Genomic DNA, 20,535 nt, shown 5'->3' with positions numbered 1-20,535 from the left:
CATAGAAAAGTGATCAGCCGGACGCACCCCATGGACACAGCACCCAGTTTTCAACCTTTGAAACCGTAAAACCATAAACACAGAAATGGAGAACCTTACGGCGGAACTGAACGAGGCTTTGCCACTAAAGTGCAACATGACCGGCAGCCACAATTTCATCTTCACCTTTGTACCAGTCGTCTACGCTTGCAACTTCGTTATTGGGATTCTGGGTAACAGCATGGTGGTGGCTGTGATCTACCGCTACATGAAGCTGAAGACTGTGGCCAATGTGTTCCTGCTCAATTTGGCTGTTTCGGATCTCACCTTCCTCGTCACGCTTCCCATGTGGGCAACGTTCACTGCCTTGGGCTACCACTGGCCCTTTGGAAGTTTCCTATGCAAGGCCAGCGCAGGTCTGGCTATCTTCAACCTCTACACTAGTATGTTCTTCCTGACGGCGCTCACTGTGGATCGATACTTGGCCATCGTTCACCCAATGGGCTCACGTCGGCGGCGTACGCTACTCTACGCCCGAATTACCTGCGTGCTAATGTGGGTATTCGCCTTTGTTCTGAGCATGCCTACTGCTCTAAGCAGGGACATCTACAGGGTCAAGGACCATCCCTCCACACTCTGTGGAATCTTGCAGAGCAAACAGATCCATCTCCTGGTGTCTCTCAGCATTCTTAAGAGTGTACTAGGGTTCCTTGTGCCCTTCCTCATCATCATCACCTGTGACTGCCTGATGGGTTGCGCCCTGCTGAAAGCCAAAGGTTTGCTGAGGAAGAGTGCACATTCTCAGGAAGACGAGACTCTGTGTATGCTAGCTGCTGCTGTCCTGGCCTTCTTTGTATGCTGGGCTCCTCACCAGCTCTTCCACTTCATGGAGCTCCTGGTAATGCTGGGGGTGGTGACAGACTGCCAAGTTCTGGATGTCATCGACACGGCCATGCCCTTCAGCATATGCCTGGCTTACTTTAACAGTTGCGTCAACCCCATTCTATACAGCTTCGTGGGCCGCAACTTTCGCAAGAACCTCCTGAGGCTGCTACACTGTGAGTCAAATCATGTTATGAGAAACTCCAGTATCAGCACCAAGATGACTGCTCTATCCAACAGAGCTTCTTAAGTGCTACGTCTGTCCAATAAGAAAGACTCTGAGTATAACACTAACTCAATGGAAGAGCCAAAGACCTAACACAATCAGATCACTGGGAAGGTCATCTTTTTTGTTTCATCTCATTTGAAATGGGAAGGTCTATGATTTCAAAGTTCATCAAACTATTAAGACATATTTTAGCGTAAAAGTTACAAGAAAATTGTAACTGAATCATTTCAAATGAAGCGTTGGTTTTTTCCATCCCGCTTCAATCCAGAAATGAGACACAATCAGGCACATGCCTTGGGGAATGGATGGAAGTCTTTATTGAACGTTAATAGTATTACGCTGAGGGGCAGATGTACTGAGTTGCTTGTGCCTGGTTTTAGGTATCCATATTCTGCAACAAAACTTTGCTAGTTATATATGAAACTGGAGTACGAGACTAAACACGCACTTTTAAGCGCCGTACACACTGCCAACATACAAAGTATTTTTTTCCTTATATTTCAGATGCATTCATGCAAAAAAACTGTGGGAAATTGTTCAATTCAATTCAATTCAATTTTATTTGTATAACAGTTTTTACAGTAGACATTGTCTCAAAGCAACTTTACAGAAACATATAAACACGGTATACAGATTTTAAAAGTGCGAATTTATCCCAATTGAGCAAGCCGGTGGCGACGGTGGTGAGGAAAAACTCCCTAAGATGTTTTAAGAGGAAGAAACCTTGAGAGGAACCCGACTCAGAAGGGAGCCCGTCCTCATCTGGGTAACAACGCATAGTGTGAAAAAGTTCATTATGGTTTTATATGAAGTCTGTTTGGTCTTAGAAGCAGCCGTAGTCCCCTTAATCTGGAATTGGAGTAGATGAGAGCTCCATCCAGATGTTTTGGTCCATCCATGTTCTGATGTACAATGTTTTACTAACCGTAGTCTTTTTGTGTTATTTTATTTATTTATTTTTTTCGCCAAAACCAAGTCTAAATTTCACGTGTTGCTCTGAACTTTGTTGCTCTGAACTTTGTAGGCAGTGTTGCCAGGTGTGTTGTTTTCCTGCATTACAGAACTGCCAGCATATGTTGCTGATTATGTTATGTTGGAACTCGGTGAAAAAAAAAAATAAGAAAAACATTTAAGGGTAACAACATGTTTCAATAATGCTTGTCTATTGTTATTTCTGGCAACCCTAGTCACAGCACATAAGTCACACACATCAGTTTTCCTCACATTTACATTATATTTACAGCATTTGACAAGACACCCTTATCCAGAGTGATTTACATTATCTCATGTGCACAACTGAGCAGTTGAAGGTTAGGGGCCTTGCTCACTACCAGCAGTGGTAGTTTGGTAGTGTAGGGATGGTCATGAGTGTGAACTCATGACCTTCCAATCAGAAGTCCAGCAGCTTAACCACAAAGCTAACACCGCCCCACATCTAAGAAATTCAAGACATTACACAAGGCTTTTGTGACATCACCACCTTTCTAAATGCTACATGTATCCACAAGAAAAATGGAGTGCAATTTAATTTCACACTCATATGAAGTTTATTCTGTCAGCCTTAATTAACTGAACCTTCATTTCAAACGTCCCTTCGGCTGACTTGAGCTCCTAACCCACTCCCACTCCAAAGTCACATCTATCTCACTCATACTCATAACATCTTACACATTCCTTGACCTGTGTTCATAGCAACACTGTCTTCATAAAAACTGAGATAGTTAATACCAGATAAAGACAAACGATAAAAGTCTTAAGAACCTAAAATGGCCTACATGAACCTTCCTGCACTCTGTAACACGTCCATCGTAGAACCGTATTGAATTCCAGTAGATCCTCTTTTATGTCCAAGATCCAAGGTTATGCACATACTGCCAAATGCCCGTCTATCGGTGTTATTACTAATCATATTTGGCTAGCCTGTTGGGAAAATCAATGTTTGCAACATCCAAACATCACGTTCTAGATATGTAAGCAAGCACTCGCCTAGTGCAAGGGCTCTCAAACGTTTTACAGCCAGGGACCGCTTTTACAAACAAAACTACTCAAAATATTTAGGTACATTATTTAAAGGGGTAGAATAATATTTAGAAGCCAGAGAGTTTTTATTTCCACCCATATGACTCAATTTTATCAAAATTATTATTAAATTCCTCTGGACAGGATTCATAGGCATAATAACGTTCATAAATGTGGATTGTGGTTGAGAAAATGGGCCTAGAGTGTTTCCTGAGTTCTCATAAAAGGATCTCAAATTTCTTTTTGTTATGTTAGCCTTCTTGCTTGGAACTCTTCAAAAATGTATTCCAGCATTATAAGCACCAAAATGGATAGCCTGTATTTCCTTTGTTTCTTTGAAGCTTCATGGAGTTCATCCACCTTATTTCAGTAGCTAGATAACCTTCCATCGTCGTTCAACTAGGACAAATTTAGCTATAAAACAAACAAACAAACAAAAAAATAACCTACTGACTTGTTCAGCATCGTATCTTCATTGAAAAGCCCTATTTGGCATGTCATCAATGAACCTCAACCACATAAGCGACAGCAAAATCGGGCCAGAAATTGTTAGCTATGAGGGCGAGTCAAATGAAAACCTTAAAAGTGAGGGGTAGGTAGAAGTTGTAGTTGTTAAAGTTGTAGTTGTTCTCAGTAGCCCCTTTTAACTGCTACCTTAAACAGGATACACGTTTGTGACACAATAAACAATCATTTGAAAAAATGAGGTTTCTATTTGACTCACCTGTGTATGAACAAGTGGAATATTCACGTGACAAAAATTTTTTTCTTTTGGCTTGCATTGCTGTTATAGATACAATATATATATATATATATATATATATATATATATATATATATATATATGTAGTTTCTAATTGTAAGCATTCATTTATACAACTGAGCAGTTGAGGCTTAAGGGCCTTGCTAAAGGGCCCAACAGTAGCAGCTTGACAGTGCTGGGATTTGAACTCAAGACCTTCCGATCAGAAGTCTAAATTTTACTCAATAAGAGTAAAGTGTTGCAGTGCATCTTGGAAAAGCAGCTCCCTTATATTATTTATATATATATATATTTTAATTTTTTTTTGCGAGAGATCATGTTTTGTCCCCCAAAGTGATATTATCTGGCGTTGCTGCGCTGGATTCTGCTACGTTTGCATTATTAAGCAGTAAATACAAGCACGTCTACAACTGACAGGAGGGACTTAAAACCAACCACAGACTCTGGCGCTAAAGTGTGTTTTATTTCAGGCATTATTTTTTTCCTCGGGCGTACGATACGCTTGCCTTTTCATCAGCTCGATTGAATCATTCTAAAATTTCACTCGGCTTTTATTTTTTATTATACTTTGCAGCATAATGAAAAGGTTTTTTTTTTTTTTTTTTTTTTTTTATTATTTCACTGTTCTCTCCGGTGCAAGCATATACAACAGTACAGCTTAAGAATCAAAGGAGGTCGAGGTAGTTCAATAGCATGCAGTAATATCTGTGTTAACTTATAGAATAATGATATGATGATCAAATATTAATAGCTTATATGCAATTCAGATGCATTTCAATAGAAATACCAAATTTCTCCTGATCAATATTTTTATTGTTCTTAGCATGCAAATATCTGATGATAATTAAACATACAATTATGCACAGATTATAGTATCTGTATATGGCTTTAGGGATGTCCAGGAGATCTCATGCCAAGGCATGATTTTAAAAAAAATTCCATCTCAATTAATAGCCTCTATTATGATATAATCATGATGCTTGACTTGTATATAGATGCATAATAGTTAACGATTTACAGTCATTTGTGGACTATACACACACACACACACACACACACACACACACACACACACACACACACACACACACACACATTCCAGCATCTGAAATATTACAGTGTTTCAAATCTAAAAGGACATTTCAGATCTTGAGAAGTTAACTGAGCGGAATATGAGAAGGAACTGAACATGTAGACATCTCGTAGTGAAACATCCTCAGGTGTAGATAGATTCAGTTAATATATTCATCTGGATCATGTATTTAAGACTGCTGACCTGTTATCTTTTTCCTACTAATAAAATTGTGATGTGATAGAGACTGTACTATGTGACTGTTAAGCGTTTTCGGTGGTACAACTGATCGTTTTAGTAGATGTTATATATTTATCATATGCGTAAATAGTTGAATATTTGTATTTGTATGTGAAATATGCGTTCTTAGAAACATCTTAGTAACATTTAGTGGACATTTATATATCTCTGTTTCTGTCATTAAATGGACTATGTTGATGATGAATGTGCTCAATGACTACATTAGTCGTGCTTCTTTCTTGGTTTTTGTTTTTGTTTTGTTTTTTAAGAATATCTGTGTGGCAGGCTGGGAAAACCATACACATGGTGAAATTTAGACTTTTTTTTTTTTTTACTATAGTTCTGAATACTATAGACTTTCCTAAAGTTAAATGTGTTTGTACGGTATCTCAATGACAAGTGAAGTTCTAACAGGTGGAAAGGGAGAAAATTGCATTTAAAGATTTCGCAGAAGAATCACGTGGGACATTTTGACAGCTACTTTTTTATTTCAAAACTGAATTTATTGTTGCACTTATCCAACAAAGCACTATGTGAGTACATCATAGTAATTACACTGTTTGTACCACCATTGTACCTTTACCCAATATGATCTTAGCAGGAAGATGCCAAGACAATTTTTTTTATTTTATTTAAAATGATAAATATTTCTGTCATTTCTGGAAATATGTCCATGTTTCTATGATCTGAGAAGTCAAAGTATGCTACAGGCAGAAACTTGAAGTTTTCTCAGACTGCTACACTTTTATTTTAAGGAATATTTATTAGGGGTTAATTGAGGTCTTGTTCATTGTTCGGTAAAGCCCAAATAGGACACTTGTATTTATTTATTAGGGGTTTATTAGTTTATTCAGTATGAATTAGATTTTATTCACAAACACATGTATTGGGTGATAATCAGGGATCTGTTGTGTGAAAATTACAAATAAATCCATTATTAATTGTGATAATGTGCAAAGTAATGCTTTGTTAAGGCCTCGTTATCTGAGAAGTTAACGTATGTTACGGGCAGAAACCTGATTTTGTGTTTGTTTTTTTTGTTGTTGTTGTTTTGTTTTTGTTTTCCCAGACTGCCAGACATTTAAACATGTATATATAGAAACTGTCATATTTCCTGATAATTATGAAACTCCTACTGTTGTCGCTGAAAGTTTCCTTAAGTTTTAAGTTCTTCCTTAAAAACTATACAGTGCCATCCAGTAATATTGGCACTCATGGTAAATAGGAGCAGAGACGGCTGTGAAAAATTGTCTTTATTGTTTAACCTTTTGATTTTTTGTTAAAAAACAAAACAAAATACTCTGCTCTCATGGATATCAAACAATTGCACACACAACACAGGTTTAGCCAAAAAAAATCTTTGTTACGTATAGGTGTGCAACAATTATTGGCACACTTTTAGTCAATACTTTGTGCTACTTCCCTTTGCAACATAACCGCTCGGAGTCTTCTGCTACAATCCCTGATGAGGTTGGAGAATACATGGTGAGGGATCTGAGAGCGTTCCTCCATACAGAATCTCTCCAGATCCTTCACATCTCGAGGTCCACGCTGGTGGAGTCTCCTCTTCAGTTCACCCCACAGGTTTACTATGGGGTTCAGGTCAGGGGACTGGGATGGTCATGGCAGGACCTTGATTTTGAGGTCAGTAAACCATTTTTGTGTTGATTTTGATGATGTTTTGGATCATTGTCCTGCTGGAAGATCCAACCACGGCCCATTTGAATCTTTCTGTCAGAGGCAGTCAGGTTTTCATTTAATATCTGTTGATATTTGATAGAGTCCATGATGCCACGTATCCTAACAAAATGTCCAGGTCCTCTGGCAGAAAAACAGCCCCAAAACATTAAAGATCCACCTCCATATTTAACTGTGGGCATGAGGTACTTTTCCATATGGCTACCTCTCTGTGTGCTCCAAAACCACCTGTGTTTATTACCAAAAAGCTCTATTTTGATTTCATCTGACTATAGAACCCGATCCCATTTGAAGTTCCAGTAGTGTCGGCAAACTGAAGACTCTCGAGTTTGTTTTTGGATGAGAGTAGAGGCTTTTTCTCTTGAAACCCTTCCAAACAGCTTGTGGTGATGTCGGTGACTTCAGATTGTAGTTTTGGAGACTTTCTGACCCCAAGACACAACTCACTTCTGCAGTTCTCCAGCTGTGATCCTTGGAGATTTTACAGCCACTCGAACCGTCCTCTTCACAGTGTGTTGAGACGATACAGACACACGTCCAATTCCGAGTAATTCATAACATTTCCAGTTGACTGGAACTTCTTAATTATTGCCCTGATGGTGGAAATGGCCATTTTCAATGCATTTCCACTTCCCCTTTTTTGAAGCTCAACAACCTTTTGCTGCACATCACAGCTATATTCCTATATATATATATATATATATATATATATATATATATATATATATATATATATATATATATATATATATATATATAAAATAAAAGATCAAAAGGTTAAACATTAAAGACAATTTTTTACAGCCTACTTTGCTCATATTTACCAAGGGTGCCAATATTAGTGTAGGGCACTGTACATTAGAAGAGTTTGTTGAGAAAAGTGATAAATGCATCATTGTACACATTGTAATATTGAGGCAAATAAATAACGTTGATGTTTTATGAAAGTTCTTCTCCTATTCCTCTGCTTCTTATGGACATCATTTTAACAACAATTTTTTAAAAAAAAACATAACATCTTCAAATCCTTTTCAAACGAACAGCTTGAAATGTACCTCTACTGTTCTCTCGCTATCAAACAAGTGTCCTTGGCTTAAAACCCGCGTCTCTCTATCTGTCTTTTTTAGAGCATCTATAAATATACTCGTTCACATGTTAATCATTGAATGATAACTCTTGTTACAACTGTACGAGCTCACAGCTTAAAACGACCTGATACATTGGTGAAAAGGTCCTCAGGGATTGGACAGCTCCTGGTGATCCCATCTTATAAAAGCAAGAGATGGAACGCCACTGACAGTCGATCAGGCATGATGAAGGTTCTTCTGTTTTTGGGATTGGTAGCAGTGGCTCTCTGTGAGCCAAACCGCTATGTTGGGTAATCGTAGGGATTTTTGAATACAATTATTTCATTGATTTAAAACAAAGGAAATGAAGGGGAAAAAAACACACAATAACATCTCTTTTGCCTTTTTCTTACAGGGATAAAGTTTTCCGTCTTTGGCCTGTGAGCGAAACACACGTATCGTTCATCAAGGAGCTTGCCAGCAAAGTGCAGGTATATATTAGCTTTATTTATTATGACTAACCATTTTGTATGATGAAGAAGCAAATACCATGGTTCTGATCAAAGACCAATGAACATCATAGCATTCCATTCATTCCTCATCCAGAAATATGAATCAATAACACTGTATTTTATGGAACACATACTGGGTGGTTAGCACGTTCGCCTCACACCTCCAGGGTTGGGGGTTCGATTCCCGCCGCTGTTATGCCCGTGCTGCAGGGATTTCCTCCGGGTACTCTGGTTTCCTCCTCCAGTCATGATGGTAGGCTGATTGGCATGTCCAAAGTGTCCATAGTAAATACTAGTATATATATAAGGATTACAGTTTTGGATTATAGGCATAGGCGACATCAGTTGCATAATAATAATCAACAGATACTACAGATAATAATAATCAACTTGTGATGTATGTGGTATTGAACACAGATTCACAACAGCATGATGGTTATCAATTTAGAGTTATAGCCCTTGTATAAAAGCATGATATATTGCAATAGACTTCATGTAACCAAAAGTTAACTGTTTCTGTCCTCTGCCCTGTGGGTGTTGTGAAGAGCTGCTTCAACAAAGGAGGCCTGTTCCATTTCACAATCAGGGGTTCCCCCCTCCTTCTCTTCTCTCTGTTCTAGTCCATGAGGGTTAACGCAGGGTCATGATGAGCTATCCTTTTGTCCGGCCATTTTGTCCTGGTACTTTGTCTAACTTACCATTAAAAGGTGTGTAGTTAATCTGAAGTGGTGGTGGCACGTACTCCAGTAGGTGAGCCAGAGAAATAAGGTCAGGGAAGGTCTGTGTCTTATATGGTGTGAAATGATCTCAAAGTCCAGTGATCCTGCACTTGCATCCTGCAGTCCGGGGTATTGGTTTGGTTCTCCAGGGCGTGAATTATGGTTTTAGTGTGACTCCTTCAGCCAGATGCCTTCTTCCAAGGCCATTAGTGTTACTCAACGGTGTTGCTTGTTTATCCACAACCCAGACTAGCTGGTACAAAATCTTGGATTTATGGCTTGGATGGTCCAAGCATGTAGGTTCAGGTCCCCAAGGTGGAATGTGGCTCATTGTCCTTATTTCTCCTGTTTCTTTCCTCACTGCCTGGTTCACCCTGGGTCAGGGATTTATCTAACATTTGCCCTATTGTTGCAAGATAGCTGGGATAAGGCAGGTGCACACAGGCAGTAATGAAGTGACTCCTCAGTGTCTACTGAGTGAGGATTCAATGAGGTATGGTTTCCTGTGATAATGCTTGTGCACTGAGATACTACAGTAGTATCAGTGTAAGAGCTTATAAAAGCTAAATATGTCACCGATACTACAATATGTGCCCCATATTCTAAAGTGGAGTTTTAGTTATTACTGATTAGAAGTTATAAAAGCACTCATTAAGTCAATCAGTACCTCATATTCAGAAGTCAAGTTCGTTTCATCTTCGTCTTTAAGTGAAAAACAGTCGAACGCCATGAGATCCAAGCCGAGCAGTATTGAAAGACACGATTACATTATCTCTGATGCAAAATAACACGATTCTTTCCATTTAAAGAATTCATAGTGAAATGCTTCTGAATACTAGAATATTTTGTAGTGGAAATGACTCACTTAATTAGTCAGTTAAGAGTGTTTTTCTTCCTTTTCATTTTAATTTATTTATTCATTTTCATATGATACATTTACATGTGATTCATTTACATGCGATTCATATTCATGTGATTCATTTTCATGTGATTCATTTACTGATTTGCTTCTCTTTAAATCCAGTTTTAGACTGTGATATTACAAAGGTCTTTCCAGATTATTACTTACCACACTGTATGAGATAACCCCAGTACAATTGCCCGAATTCTATAATATAAATAGTTTTTCTTCTTTTTCATCGTATATTTTTGTTCCTTTCTTGAAAAGTTATGCTTAATACTTTGGACACAAATTGAATTCCATACAAGACATGCTTTCATTACATATATATATATATATATATATATATATATATATATATACATATACTGCAATTTGACAACAGCCATGACACATAATTATCGTCACAGTCAAGGCTCTGAAATGATCACGCTGTCAGGAGGTGCGTACTTGCTTATTTAAGTTAGCCCTCAGGTCTAAAACGATAACACTCTCAGGAGGTGTGTCCTTCTTTAGCATGTTTAGCTAGATCTCTTTGGAAGAGACGTGAATGAGAGAGTTATGACAGTGTGGTGTGTGTTATGCCCTCGGCAGGTGGACTTCTGGAGCCCTGACAGCGATGACTTGGTCACAGTTTTCAGCGAAGTCGATGTCCATATCCCTGCTTCTCACACTGACATGGTTTCCGTCATGCTGCAACAGAGCGGCATGGACTACCGGTGAGTCTGACTGAGAAAGCGACGATCATTACCTATCGACAGAGATAGCAGAATGGATCTGAAAGTAAACGAGGCAAAAATAGATCACATTTCAATTTAGAAACAAAAACATTGCTCACTGGTAGATTCAGGCTAGTGTTGAAGACTGACAGTACATGCTTCTAGGCCATACTAACTAGAATAACATAGACTATACACTGATAAATTCCGTATTTACAGCGTTACTATCGTTTCTCACAATGCCAAATATAAACAAAACATGTACATGTATATATTTTCCCTTCTTCATCTTTCGGTGACTTTCACAATTGCTTCTTTACATCCAATTGTTTACATAAAAAAAATTACCTTAGTTAAATGTCTATTTTTTAATATTCCTATTCCATAGGAACCATATTCCTATGGTTGATCTCCTCAACCACCACTAGTGTGTAGCATCCACCTGGATGATGCGAAGGCAGCCATAGTGCTCCAGAACACCACCATACATCAGCTATTAGTGGAGAGGAGAGGAGAGTGATGTAGCCCATTCAGAGATGGAGATTATTAGTGTTCCATGATCGATAAGGACCAATGGGGGAATTTCACCAGGACTTTTACGCTAAGTGTCCTGGGATTTTTAATGACCACAGAGAGTCAGGTCCTCGGTTTAATGTCTCATCCAAAAGACAGTGCCGTTTTGACAGTATAGTGTCCCCGGAGCATTAGGCCCCACACAGACCACAGGGTGAGCGCCCCCTGCTGGTCTCACTAATACTACTTCCCGCAGCAACCATCCAGGTACTGTCCAGGCTCAAACCTGCTTAGTTTCAGTGGGAAACCAGGTGAGAACTGCAGGGAGATATGTCTCTGGTAATAGTCCATGCATTTATCTGGTCTGTTTAGTATATTACATGTGTGTACACACCATGTCAAATTCCTTGTATATGTAACATACTTGGAGAAATAAAGAGATCTGGATTCTGAAGACAAGCTTTATTAAGAATGCTATGAGCACGTTGTAGAGTGGCGTGTGTGTGTGTGTGGGTGTGGGTGTGTGTGTGTTGCAGAGTGCTGATTGAGGATGTGCAGACGGCTGTGAGACAACAGTTTGACAACAACATGCATACCAAAGCCCACAGCTATATCAAGTACAACAGCTGGGCAGATGTGTGTATTTTTTCTCTTCACACCTAGCTGATGTTCTCAGTTTGTGTACAGTACAGTGTGTGTTCTAATTGCATACTGGTGTGATGGACAGATCGAGGCCTGGGTCAGCTCCATGACCTCGGGCAACCCTGCACTGATCAGCAAGTCCACGCTTGGGAAATCATACGAAGGCCGTAGCATGCACCTGCTCAAGGTGAGTTCTCGGCTTTCGAAAAGGTGGACATTGAGTTTCACATCAGAATCGGAAATTGGACCTTTTTTAGCGAATAGATGAACGGACCACCGCGTAAATCTGCCAGAATATTGTGAGACAACATTGCAACAACACTCCTTAGATGCACATGACATACAGTATTATGTCATAGCTTCACAAACTGATATACAGAAGGGGTCAGAGGAGATATTTACTCAGCGTTATTTATGATGCAGTTCTACACACATTGTAGAATGATTTAAATTAATATTTAAATTATTAGTCTTGTTGTTCTTCAGTTTTTATTAGCCTTCATTCAGTTTGGAGCTCCTCTTAAACCCATTTTACACCACCATGTGTCATGAAATGTGTCCAGAGCACATGGGTTATAGTCCAGGCTGTAGCCTACTGCAAAAGTGCGTGCTATGGCTTTGGTTAATATCCACACTTTGTGAAAGTTCTACGTGAGAATCAACAAACTTAACAAACTTCATAGGATCGTATACATTGGTACTCGACCTGTGTACAATTAAATGTCTGTGGGTTCAATACTGTGTATCTCTGGAAGAACCCAGAGTTTGTTAGCAAACATACCTAAACATACAGCATCATGAAGATCATGGAGCTATCAAAATGCCAAAGGTTCTGGGTAATGCCATTAGAGTGGAGGAGCTCCTAAACTTTGAACATCTCACAGAGTGCCATTAAATTCATTGTTGAAACATGGAATGAATTTGAATGAAAAAGCATTTGTCCTATCCTCCAGACATCACGAGTTTGAATCCCAGACATTCAAAGACGCAACCATCCGTGACCTGGAGTCTAGGGATCAAACTCGGCCGTGCTGTCTGAGCGGGAGGGACGAAATACTCAGTGTCCCTTGTCAATCACAGTGTCACTCGCCAATCGTGGGCGAAACGATGCAGCTGGCTGGCTTCTGGTGTCTCAGAGGAAGCACATTAGACTCGTTCTTCAACTGTGTGCTGGGGAGCGAATTGGCTAATATGAAAAATATATATGGTTAAAAAAAAAAGTTCAATGGGGTGAATACTTATGCAACTACATCTTTTGCATCTTTAACATTTTTATTTGTTAATAATTATGTAAATGATCAATATTTCATATATTATCAATACCACCCACATTAATATTACTGTAGGGGCTATTTTGTGTAAGGTGCTGTATACAAACCCTACATGAAGCTGATGTTAAGGTCAAAAAGTATTTTTTTTCACTCTCGCAAGCTCATATTTAGGTTCACGTTTACAGTTTACATATAATTTAATGATGTTTAAGAATGCGTTTCTTAAAATGGTCAGTGCAGCCATACATAGTGATAATGAGACATTATTGGTCACGTATACATTCCAGCACAGTGAAATCCTTTTCTTCGCATACCCCAGCATGTTAGGAAGTTGGGGTTAGAGCGCATGGTCAGGTGTGATACAGCGCCCCCTGGAGCATAGAGGGTTAAGGACCTTGTTCAAGGGCCCAACAATGTTTGAACCCCCAACCTTCCGACCTCCTTAACCACTTTAACGTTGGCTAAAAATCTGAACTGACTTTTTTTTCTCACAGATCGGAAAGAGCAACGGCTCCACCAAGCCTGCCATCTTCATGGACTGTGGAATCCACGCCCGTGAGTGGATCAGCCCCGCTTTCTGCCAGTGGTTCGTCCAGGAGGTGAAGCCAAACTCACTCACAGAGCTTCAGAGCCTAATATTTATCAAGGGGTGCTCAGTAAGACATAAAGCGTTCCAGATGGAACATGCCGTGATCGGAAAATAACCATCGATGGAGTGGTGTGATGCATCTCAATGCGAAGCGCACTTACCGCGAGACGTTGATTATTCGCTAATAGCAGCACATTCTGTCGTGTTTTATTGCTATTATACTATACAACGATTCGCAATCTATAACTACGCATCGTACGCCCGCTTGTGCACACCTGTAACAAACACTTCTGGTTTCTTTCACCTCCTTACGCATTACCGTAACACCCTCACTCCGTTCCAAGCATGCTTTTTAATCACAGTACTCGTGTGAATGTTGTTTTATTACAATATTACTGTAAGTCATCTGTGACACTGTCATTTTCTTCGCGGTTAGGCCGTGACCAGCTACGGAAACGACCCTCAGATGACCAGCCTGCTGAACACCATGGATATCTTCGTGCTGCCTGTGTTTAACGTGGACGGTTACGAGCACACGTGGAAGAGCGTACGTGTCTTACTCTTCCACTAGGGTTCAAAATTCAGAACAATACCAATAACTGAAACTATGCTTCATCAATTAGCAACCTTTTCGATCGTGATGAAATGTTTTAGCGCCAACAGTCCCTGGTCCATTGTAATTTCTGTACGTTTTTCTGTTAAAAAAAAAACAAATCAAAAAAGGAACCATGTGACTAGAGCTATTATCTATTAGTGGTTCAAATGAACACCGTGTTGCATACGTGCTCCATTAATTTGTTTAAGATTGATATAATTATTTGTCAGGACTACTTTACAACTAAAACGTGTCTCAGTTTTTTTTGAATGGAGCGCGCTTGTCTATTTCTTTGTGTTAACTGATGACCTGGAAACTTTTTAATATGAGGCTAAGAAATAAAATGCGGTATTGCGATATTGTTTCCTGCAGGACAGGATGTGGAGGAAGACTCGCTCTCGCAAGACTGGATCCAGCTGCATCGGTGCCGATCCCAACAGGAACTTCAACGCTGGCTGGTGCAGTGAGTACAGCTCCGATATACAGTACTGTGCAAAAGTTTTAGCCACCCTATTTTTCTTTTTCTTTTTTTTTCTTTTTAGTACAAGCTTTGTTTTAGATTTTTATTTCATGACTTCTACGTTATGGAGTCAGTACAAAAACATTTTAGATTCCCAAACATTAGTTTTCCAGCACAAAATGAAATGTTACAGAGAAATGTGTGCAAGCAGCACAAGTAAAGTAAAGAAAGCAGCGTATTTCGTAAGAGACACTTTTCTTACGAAACAACACGATGAAGGCTGCCGGGATTCGCTGCAGAAATAAGAAGCGAGTGCGACAGTCAAAGTCTCCAGAAGAACCGTGTCTGGTTCTGCAAAGATGCTCGATAACACTTACAGCTCACTTCATTATGAAACTGCACTCATTCTAACTGAGACTAGTTTTTTTTAAGTAAAGGGTCGTCACACCAAATATTGCCTTTGCTTCATTTATTACTGCAGTTTACAGTAATATTTTTTTTTAAATGTAGCAACATTTAATTTCTATATTTTTGAAAGAATCTTTGCTCTACAGCATTTCTTTTGCACAGCACTGTACAAGTAAACATTTTCCTTATATTTAATCATGTTGGTAAACATCATCATCCTTACTATTGTACTTCACTAGTAAAAAATAAAACCCATTTTATTTCTGTTTTTTTTTATTATTATTATTCTTGAGGATTTATTGAGCCTATTTATGTCATTAGATATTTTCATACTGTAGGCTACATATATTTATTAGATAAATCAGATAAATAGATATTTGTAAAAAAACAATTTTACTAAGAATTATAATGAACAAAGCATTATTGTTGATGCTGCTGTGTATTGAATTATAGATTATCCTTACTTTTATTCATTTTGCATCAATTAAATATACTTTTATTTGTTTATTTATTTTATTTGCACATTTATTCGTTGTAATTTTTATTCATTTAATTATCTTTTTTTTTGTCTTATATTGTAAACTAACTTTGACACCGAGGTAATGATAGATTTTATTTTTAAATATTTAATTACTAATTATAATAAACAAATTATTAATGTTGTTGCTGTTGTACAGTAAATGAAAGATTATGCTTACTTTTATGTTTTTTTATTTTCACTATTTTACTTCATGGAAGATGTTTTTATTTATCTAATTTTGCTTTTGTTACTCTTTGGGGTTTGTTCATTTGTTTGGTATTTATTTGTTTATTTGCTAATTTGTTTCTCGTTGTTTTTACTCATTTATTTGTGCATTTTGACATTAAATTTTAAATTAACTCTGAAAATGAGGGAATAATAGAACATTTAATTTATTTCATTTATAATAATAATAATTATTATTATTATTATTATTATTATTATTATTATTATTATTATTATTATTATTATTGTTCTTTTACATTAAAGCTGACTTTTAAAACATATTAAAATAAATTATGTATATAGAGGTAATGTTATTACCAGTAAGAGGAAGATGCGAAGGAGGAACAGCTTGGAGTAATATGATATTGTTTCTCACTCTCTCTTACACACACACACACACACACACACACACACACACACAGCACTGGGAGCCTCCAGCAACCCCTGCAGTGACACTTACTGTGGATCTTCTGTCGAGTCGGAGATCGAGGTGCAGAACGTGGCAAACTTCATCCGCAATAACAAGTCCATCATTAAGGCTTACCTCACCATCCACTCGTACTCTCAGCTCCTCCTGTTCCCGTACTCCTACAAATACGATAAGGCCAAAGATGATGCTGAGCTGGTAGTGCTCCTCTCTCTCTCACACACACGCACACACACACACACAATAATGAAATTTTGACCTGAAAACTTTCAGTCATGTGCAAACTCACCTGTGCTCCTGAAAATAGACGTATTCAGCGAGGCAGCTCAGTGGTGCAGCAGAAAGTGTTGATGCCTCGATGAAATGTTTTGATTGGTACACCCTGGAGTAGAGATGAGGCTGACTCCAGCTGTCCTGACTACTTACAGCACACATAATAACTTCAGTCAGTTCACACAGGTTTACAGGTTAGAATACAGGTGTCAAATATACCACACATGAAAAAAAAAAGTCTCTGTTATTCCACTAGGGGGCAAAATAGAGCAATAATTTCAGGGTGACGAAATACGCTAATGATGTTCCCTCCCAGTAATTTGTGCGTTCCCTCTCAGTAGTTTTCTGTTTCCTAGCAATAGCTTTGCATTTCATATCAACAGTTTTGCGTGTAATTATAATAAATTTTGCGTTCCCTTACGATTGTTTTCCGTCCCCTCACGTTTACATTTACGGCATTTGGCAGACGTCCTTATCCAGAGCGACCTTTTTTTTATTTATATTTCCACATTTATACAACTGAGCAGTTGAGGGTTAAGGGCCTTGCTCAAGGGCCCAACAGTGGCAGTTTGGTGGTGCTGAGATTTGAACTCTGATCAGAAGTCCAACGTCTTAGCCACTACAAATTGATGGAGTTTTGCATCACCACCACCTCAAAATACTCATGCGTTCCCTTGCAATATTTCCAGGTTCGCTCACAATTCTTCCTGCAGTCCCTCCCTGCATTACACTGCCATGGTGCGCACGCAGCACTGTCCTGTACCACCACTGATGCATTTACTGAATTTCATTTTCAGGCAGGATTAAAATAAGTATTGTCGTTGCTTAGTAACTAGGACATTTGCGAATAAACACTAAAGCACATGCTGAAACGTTGCTTTTCGAATTATTTGTAAATAGTTTTGGCAAACTCTATTGATTTTTCCCCCGGATTAAGTCCGAATCCTCATTAAGTCCATTTCAGTTCCAGGTTGGAACACAAAGTGCAGAAGAATTTACATTTGTATTCATTAAATATACATACTGTATGCATTTTTTTTAGGTTATAGGTATAATATTAATAAGTATGAATTATTTATCTCTGTTAAATAATCATTTACATGTAGACATTATTGGAATATTACATTTTAATTTGTGTACAATTTAATTTATTATTTGTGGAATTGCTCTTGTAATGAAATGCTCTCTCTCTCTCTGTGTGTGTGTGTGTGTGTGTGTGTGTGTGTGTGTGTGTGTGTGTTAGATGAGTGTGGCAGTGGCCGCATCAGAGGCTTTGCGCAGTCTGTATGGCACTAAGTACACCAGCGGTCCTGGAGCAACCACTATCTGTAAGTACCTCACACACACACACACACACACACAAACACACACTCTTCTCCATCCCTCCATAATATATAAGAAGTGCATTATCATGAGTTTCTTCTTGTGTGCATGTTTAGGGGCATAGAAAACAAATCCACCTTCATTACCGGAGTGTTTTTTTTTTAATTATTATTATTTAGATTTTATTTATTGTTTCTATTTTCCATAAAGGAGTATCCAGTTCCACCCGAAGCTTATTTCCAGTGGACGTCTGAGTGCCAAATATGTTAAAAGAACCCATCGTTACAGATTATATTAGCTGCAGACGTGTGTGTTTCCATGCATGGGGATCATTAACCCTTAAACTCGTGGTTTATTAGTTATTGTGCATCTTAAAGGATATTATACAACACATACTGTGAATGATTCCGTATGTACAGTGACACAGAAATGTCGTGTGGATGTACAAGAGTGTAGATTATAAATCTGGACACACGGGTGTGTCCTCAGAGATTAAAGGGCTAGAAGGAAAGGAATATTTCAGGTACATCCTGTCCTGTTCTTTCTGGATATTCAATTACACTCTTTTAACCTCATTTAATACCATTTTCTCAGTTTGTTCTTTCCTGTCTTTCTTTCTTTTTATGCAAAACTCCACTAAACCTGTGTTTAAGAGGAGTTTAAGAGGTTAATCAATCATCTCGTGCTAAATTAAACCTTCTCAGAGCGGATGTTGTTTTTTTGTGTTTTCCAGCCCAGATGGAAATGAGCGATTCCTGACCACGACTTGTTCGTGATATTCTGACATTAGTCACCTCATTTAGTTATGAAAATGGTTCAATTATGTCATCGCTATTCTTTTCACACCACAATGATTGCCTGATAAACAAACATATTCGGGAAATGATAGCAAAAGTGTGCTTTTTCACACACAAAAAAAAAAAAAAAAAAATCATGGCACCCCCTGGTGGTCTGGTGAGCACTTGCACCTGAGTGAGCACTTATACACTTCTAACACGAAACAACCCTGATCTCTAACATATAGAATACAAAATGCTGTCCGTCCTCAAGCAATCTGATTCTTCTAAGTGTTTGGTAAATGTTATCTTATTCATTCTGCATGATTAGACGGCACATAAGCGGACAATCCATTTCCCATCATGCCTTGCTGGCAGTGAATCATGTGAATAGTGAGTCCTGTTCGAGATAATCATTCAAATCTGAGCCACTCTTGACTCTTACTGTTAATACTGTGTGCGTGTGTGTGTGTGTGTGTGTGTGTGTGCGTGTGTGTGCGCGCGTGCTTCTCTTCTCTTCTCTGTAGACCCTGCTGCTGGAGGTTCTGATGATTGGGCGTATGATCTGGGTGTGAAATACTCGTTCACGTTCGAGCTCCGCGACACCGGCCGCTACGGCTTCCTGCTGCCCGAGTCTCAGATCAAGCCCACGTGTGAGGAGACCATGCTGGCCGTCAAGTCCATCGCCGCGCACGTGCTGAAGAACCTGTAGTGAGAGAAAAATGTGCAAGAAGTGCATGCATGAAAATAATTACAATAAAAATCGAAAGAGTAACATTGCATTTCTTGACTTTTTACATGTTTTACTTGGTCCTTTCCATTTGTACTGAGAAGATCTGATCAGGAAGGGCTAACAAACGAGAAATATATGTGTGGACATAATATATGTAAATCATTACAATATAGAAATGAGTCATTTGGTCGTGATTTAAATTAGAGCGGCTTAAAAAGCTTATTTCTTCTTCCACTTTCAAGTGTTTCTTTAGATACAACATTTCACTTTTATTATTATTATTATTATTATTATCATTAATTCTTTATCATCAGACGTCAATTGTGTTGCAGGTTTGTGATTACACTGTAATACAGTCCATACAGGATTTCGGTACTCCTGTAGATTTTCCCTACAGGAGTTCTTTGTGAACAAAAATGCTCGATTTTTTTCAAAATTTGTGATATTTTGCAGCGTTTTTGTGCTTTTTTTTTTTTTTTTTTTGCAGAAAACTACTCAAATTGGCGAAATCGCAACTGATGCAAAATAGCTCCTCGCGCTCTTTCACCGCGATGTTTGTCGGTAAACGAGACCTTTTAGCTGTACTCCTGTTCGACGCACGCGAATCGAAGAGCGCTTTGACCGAACGCGCGTTGTGAGGATGTCACACGATGACGTCACAAATCTGCTGAAAATCTGCAGTCGTTTTAAAAAAAAAAAACTCCGAGCTCCTCCGAATATTGTGTCGTTTGTTTGATTTTCCGTTCATTTCTCCGGACGTAAAATATCCCGGAGGGACCGATTATACAAGAGATTCAGCAGTGTTTGTGTTTCTGTCAGGAAGAAGTAGAAAAAGAAAAATTATGTCACTGATGAGAATTTTTTTTTTTTTTTTGTCCAATACAGGAAACGGGTGTTTACACATTTCATACCTGCTCTCCGGTCATATTCATTTGCACACTGTTTCTGAAGCGACTTCCACTTTTTTAAGCAGAAAATAA

At 38.5% G+C, this 20,535-nt stretch overlaps 2 protein-coding genes across 2 annotated transcripts in view; both read left to right on the top strand.

Annotated features, from left to right (window-relative positions):
- agtr1b (angiotensin II receptor, type 1b) overlaps nucleotides 1-6,129 on the top strand; it is a 19,113-nt gene extending 12,984 nt beyond the window's left edge. The window contains exon 2 of the mRNA XM_017483497.3: nucleotides 1-6,129. This exon is cut by the window's left edge and continues 24 nt beyond it. Within this exon, the coding sequence (XP_017338986.1) occupies nucleotides 86-1,111 (1,026 nt within the window). The 5' untranslated portion in view covers nucleotides 1-85 and the 3' untranslated portion in view covers nucleotides 1,112-6,129.
- Nucleotides 6,130-8,106: 1,977 nt separating this feature from the next.
- cpb1 (carboxypeptidase B1 (tissue)) lies at nucleotides 8,107-19,597 on the top strand. Its single transcript, XM_017480955.3, has 11 exons — nucleotides 8,107-8,260; nucleotides 8,365-8,440; nucleotides 10,676-10,800; nucleotides 11,850-11,949; nucleotides 12,041-12,142; nucleotides 13,721-13,825; nucleotides 14,252-14,362; nucleotides 14,783-14,873; nucleotides 16,446-16,648; nucleotides 17,967-18,051; nucleotides 19,350-19,597. The coding sequence occupies exons 1-11, from the start codon at nucleotides 8,193-8,195 to the stop codon at nucleotides 19,532-19,534; spliced, it is 1,251 nt and encodes a 416-aa protein (XP_017336444.2). The 5' UTR covers nucleotides 8,107-8,192; the 3' UTR covers nucleotides 19,535-19,597.
- Nucleotides 19,598-20,535: the final 938 nt, after the last annotated feature.

The sequence above is a fragment of the Ictalurus punctatus genome, chromosome 1 (assembly GCF_001660625.3).
Source record: "Ictalurus punctatus breed USDA103 chromosome 1, Coco_2.0, whole genome shotgun sequence".
In the NCBI taxonomy this organism is placed as follows: domain Eukaryota; kingdom Metazoa; phylum Chordata; class Actinopteri; order Siluriformes; family Ictaluridae; genus Ictalurus; species Ictalurus punctatus.
The sequence above is the reverse complement of the archived record's forward strand: the minus strand, read 5'-3'. Positions and strand labels throughout refer to the sequence as shown.